At 56.2% G+C, this 5488-nt stretch overlaps 1 protein-coding gene across 1 annotated transcript; it reads left to right on the plus strand.

The window, feature by feature from the left end:
• Window positions 1-3972: 3972 nt before the first annotated feature.
• Window positions 3973-5002, plus strand: LOC118643151 (interferon-induced transmembrane protein 3-like). Its single transcript, XM_036281057.1, has 2 exons — window positions 3973-4173; window positions 4752-5002. The coding sequence occupies exons 1-2, from the start codon at window positions 3988-3990 to the stop codon at window positions 4941-4943; spliced, it is 378 nt and encodes a 125-aa protein (XP_036136950.1). The 5' UTR covers window positions 3973-3987; the 3' UTR covers window positions 4944-5002.
• Window positions 5003-5488: the final 486 nt, after the last annotated feature.

A 5488-nucleotide genomic window follows, 5' to 3' on the forward strand; every position in this document is an offset into this window, starting at 1 on the left:
CACATCTGCGATCCGGAGTCCCTTCATCCACACAACGAAGCCGATGGTGCCAGTCTCGAGTGTGCCGAGTCCAAGGGGTGCGGGTGGGTGCAGGGGGACTCCTGCTGCACTCTGAATGCTGCCCCTCAGGACAACACAGCCTGGTTGTGACACTCAAAGACATCACCTTGTGGAGAAGGTAAAAAGTGCCCAAGGCCTTGTTGGGGAAATCTTTCCAATCAGCAGAGTGATACACCCTTAGAGACCCAGAAGCTGTCCTGGTCATGAGTCCCAGTCCTGCGGGATGGCTCAGGAGGTCCCCGGGACCTGGAATTCCGGACACCAGAGGAGCTCAGGGGCCTGGGATGGGCGTGGGGAAGGTGAGCGCGGGGCATTTATTCCTCTGGCCCTTCCCCTCCCAGCAGTACATTTTGTTCCTCTTCCCCAAACCGCCAGTGCTTTCCGGTACCCAGGGAATGTTCTCACGTTAACTATTTGAAAACACAATGCAGCCTGGCCGGGGTGGCTCAGTGGCTTGAGCGTCCCCGTGGACTGAGAGGTCCCGGTTCGATTCCCAGTCAGAGCACATGCTCGGGTTTCGGGTTCAATCCCCAGCAGGGGGCACCCAGGAGGCAGCTGGTCAATGTTGCTCACATTGATGTGTCTACCTCTCTCTCTTCCTTTCTAAGAAATCAATAAAAACATATTTAGCCCAACCGATGTGGCTCAGTGGTTGAGCACTGACCCAGCACCAGGAGGTTGCCAGTTCAAGGTCAGGGCACATGCCCAGGTTATGGGCCCGATCCCCAGTGGGGGGCAGGCAGGAGGGGGCCAATCCATGTTCTCTCTCATTGATGTTTCTATCTCTCTCTCCCTCTCCCTCCCATTCTCTCTAAAAATAATAAACAAAATAAATAAATAAACAAATAATAATAACAAAAACATATTTAAAAAAAAAAATAGCCCAGCCAGAGTGGCTCAGGTGGCTGGGCACTGTCCTGCACACTGAAAGGTTGTCAGCTCAATTCCCGGTCAGGGCACGAACGAGAGGCAATGGATCCATGTTTCTCTCTCCCTCTCCCTAAAATCTTCTCTCTCTAAAATCAATAAACATCCCCGGTGAGGATAAAATAAATACATAAAAATAAAGCCCTCCAGGACTGCCGGAGAGATTTCACTCCAGCAGGGGACACACAGGGACGCATTGAGCAGAATGAAGGATTGCCCACCTGGCGGAAGGTAACAGAGGCTCCGGGGCAGCCGAGGAGCAGGGCAGGTGAGGGCCCTCTGCTGGCACACCGCCGGAGTGGGCGACTGGAAGGTGACATTTGTAAGACAGCAGAACAGCGGAAACACCAAACGATCAAAGGGGGAGGACGTGCCCCGCAGGGTGTCCGGCACTGGGTGGCCCTTGGTAATGAAGACAGTTCGGGGTCAGTGCAAGGAACATGGGTTAACAAGCGGAACAGGATAGAGAGCCCAGACGGAGTCTCATCTGCAAGGACCGCTGGTCTGAGACAGGCGCCGTGGAGAAGCGCGGACTTGCCGCACAGCCGCGGGACCACAGGCGCCCTCTGGGCGGACGGGGCGCTGCGCTCCCACCGGGACCGGTGCTCAGACGTCGGCTCCAGCGGGCAGGGCCGGGTCGCATCAGGACAGGAAACGGAGCAATGTGCTCACGATCTTGAAGTAGAAAAGGGTTTCTTCAGAAAGACCCGAGCAGCACGCACAATTCAAGGGCAAGACTGATTCTTTCAAGTGTATTAAACTGTGATATCAGCAGACACTCCCGAAGGGTAAAACCGAGCCCCGGGTGGGAGGCGTGGGCGGCACCGCAGCGGACAGAGCAGGCGGACGGGGCAGTGGGGTCTGGAACCTGCAAGGATGAGAAAAGGCAACAGCTGGGACAGAAAATGGGTCAAAGAAGCGGACTGGGAACTGGGCAGAGGAGCAAACCCAAGCCGCTGCTGCGGACGACACCGTGCCGGGGGCGCGCAGGGGGACGCACCCGGGCGGCAGGGCCCCCGACGGCACTCGGCTGCCTTCGGCGCTGCCGCGTCTTCAAGCTGCAGCAACGCAAAGCGGCGAGGGGCAGCCCGTCCCCTGGGTCAATGCTCCGAAGGGCCGGAGCCTGCTCAGCAGGGCCGCTGACAGTGGCTGCCGTCCACCGCCCGCCGGGGAGGACCAGAAAGCTGGGCACAACCTCGCGGAAGGTATAGGAACAAAGGAACACACCACCTCGCCAAGGGTCCGGGTGTGCTGGTCTTCGGGGACCACCCTACGGAGGTGGGGTTGTGGCACCTGACTTGGGGGAGGGAAGAACCTCCACAATGAGTCCAGAGGGAAGCTGTAGCAGTCTGGGGGTGGAGGGGAGAGGACACTTTCGGCTGTGGTGGCCCCTGTATGAATCTGGAAGTGGGAGTGGGGGCCGGTTAAAGAAAAAATGCAGCATCCCCATCCTCGAAGCCTGCCCCCAACATTCTCATCAGACCCTCTCTGTTTCCTTTAAAAAAAATCTTCTGCCCTGGCCGGTTTGGCTCCGCAGTTAGAGCGTCGGCCTGTGGTCCAGAGAGACCGGGTTTCGGTTCCCACTAAGGGCACGTACCTCGGTTGCAGTTTGTCCCCGGCCCTGGTTGGGTTGTGCGGGAGGCAGCCACTCGATGTGTCCCTTTCACATCGATGTTTTTCTCTCTTTTCCTCTCTTTCCCTCCCACTCTATCTAAACAAAAAATGGAAGAAATGTCCTTGGGTGAAGATAAAAAAAACTTCTGCGGTCTCAGAAAAAGCCTGAAAGTGGCTATAATAAGACACCTACGAATCAGCTAAACCATGGCCCTCTGAGCCGTATGACCAAGTGTGAAAACACACCCAAGGTCAGAAGACACTGTGGATTGGACCACATTGAGCTCACCTGCCTTCAGGTGAACTATTCCTTAAAGCGACATGGCCACTCTTCTGCAACATTGGCACACACAGGGACAGAGCCGTGGATGCCAGACTGTAGTTCTAGAACAGTTTATAGTGGACAGCCATCCCTGTCCAATAAAGACAGTCTATATGCCACATTTAAAGTCTACCAGGACTATTAAGACCACATTTTAATCTAGCTATTGATAAGCAGTTTGCATCTCTTTGTGTTGGTGTCTCTGAAACTTGAACGTCAGAATCACTTGGACGATTTCTTAAAACAGCTGCTTGGCTGCAGCTGGTGGTTGATTTGGTAGGTCCACGGGAAGAACTCAAAGCTGTGACAAGGTCCCCGATGGTAGGGACACCGTTGCTCAGAGGCCCGCTTGTGACCACCTTTTCCCTGTGAAAAGATAAAATTTAGCCCTGGCCGGTTTGGCTCAGCAGTTAGAGCGCCGACCTGTGGACCAGAGAGTCCCGGATTCGGTTCCGCTAAGGGCGCGTGCCTTGGTTGCGGTTTGTCCTGGCCCTGGTTGGGGTCGTGTGGGTGATGACCACTCAATGTCTCTCTTTCACATCGATGTTTCTCTCTCTCTCTCTCTGTTCCTCTCTCTCCCTCCCACTCTATCTGAAGATAAATGCAAAAATGTCCTCGGGTGAGGATAAAAAAAAAATAAAAATTATACTAAAATACTAAATACAATTTAAATTTAAAATAAGATGACGAGAGTCTATGTATCCACGACTCGACTAATCATTAGCTCAGGTGTTCTCTCCAGCAAGGCTATAATCCAGGTCTGTGTTTGTTCACCCAGGAAGGGATGCTTAGCAGGACCTTGAGAATAGCAATGCTGTGTCACACCCTGGAGACTAAGGCCATACAGTTTTATAAGATACACATTCATTTTAACATTCCTAGTAACCAGTGAATTACCAACTTACAAACACCAGGAAATAGACACTCTGAGAAAATAGAAATACCTTAGAGAGGGAGGAACCCTGAGCATTGTCCCAGCATCGGCTCCCACACTGCTCAGGTCTCTGATTACAGACCCTTCCACCTTCCTCACCTGGGACGACACCTGCTCCCCAAAGCCGGAGATGATCAAGGAGCAATTCCAGGTGGCCAACTTGGGGGCTCCGCAGAACTCAGGGCCCGTGATGTCCACCGTGGTCAACATCCAGGCTGAGACTGCAGTGCCCGACCACATCATCTGGTCCCTGTTCAACACGGTCTTCTTCAACCCCTGCTGCCTGGGCATCGTGGCCTTCGCCTACTCCGTGAAGGTGCGTGTGTGGGGGGCTTCTCTAGAACGTGTGTGTGAGCCCCCAGAGGTCTCCAACCCAATGGCCTTGGGAGTGGGGGCCTCCAGGTGCGGGCTCGTCTGTGTGGACGTGCCTTGTTGGGAGGGGGTTCATTCCCAGGGAGGGTTCCCGGTGGGGCTTGCATGGAACGTTGCCTGTGGTGGGAGGGCCACGCTATGTCTCCACCATCCCAAGAGCTCTCTTTCCTTCCCAATTGGGGAAATTCATCACCTCCATATCTAACTCAGACCTCAGGTCTGGTCCAGAAAAAGGAAAAGGTGCCAAAGATGATGACCCCCAGTGGGGCCAGCCAACGGGCCAGGACAAAGGGAGGTTGGAGCCCTGGGACTCCTGGAGAGGCCGAGAGTCTGAGGGAGGGTCCACCTGGCCCCTGTCCTGCTCAGGCTCCGGGAACAGGGAGGGGAGGGTGTCCCTGGTCTTGCTGAGGTGGGTGGAGGGCTGGTCTGGGCAGGGAACCAGCCAGGGAGGACCTGGGTCTTAGCTCCTGGCTGTCCCCAGGACCGGCTCCAGACACCCCCTCACCATCTCTTCTCCCCCAGTCTAGGGACCGGAAGATGGTGGGAGACGTGATTGGGGCCCAGAGCTACGCATCCACCGCCAAGTGCCTGAACATCGGGGCCCTGGTCTTGGGCCTCCTTGTGACCATTGGATTCATTATTCTTCTGGTGCTTGTGATGCCGACCACCCTCAGTGCAGTAGGGACGGGCAGGCTGGGTGGCAGAGGCAACTAGTCAACGTCCCCAGCAGGTGACCAAGTCCTCCCCACCCACTGCTGCCCCGCCCCAGGCACCCACCCCAGATGTTCCCACTTTGTACAGACACACCTGTCTGCACCGGTCAAGAAAGTCGCCCCGTGTAGACAATGTGAACATTTCTTGGCAGGGCACTGCCCACCCCAGCCTGTCCCTGAGACAGCCCGCCTCCTTCCTGCCCACCTGTTGCTGCTCTGATTGGGCCCGCAATTCCTCAGATGTCCTGGTTTCTGGCCTCCCTGGGGACCAACACTGACCGGGTCTAGGAGGGGGTCTCTCCTCTCATGTCTAGCCCTGAGCCAAGGGCTCTGGCCCAAAGACAGCCTCCCTATCCGGGCTGCCTGGAGCCGCTGCCAGTGCCAGGAAGGGGCCCCCAGCTGCTGCGCACCGCAGGCCTTGGGGGAGACCGGTGCGGGCCCGAGATGACATGGGGATGGCCCCCTTCCCGCTGTGCCCCTGCGCCCCGCACGTCACCCTGGAGGTCGGAGAGTGCAGTGGCCACAGCTGCTGTCCGGGAGGTGACA

This window comes from Molossus molossus, unplaced genomic scaffold, assembly GCF_014108415.1.
Source record: "Molossus molossus isolate mMolMol1 unplaced genomic scaffold, mMolMol1.p scaffold_m16_p_31, whole genome shotgun sequence".
NCBI classification, from domain to species: Eukaryota; Metazoa; Chordata; class Mammalia; order Chiroptera; family Molossidae; genus Molossus; species Molossus molossus.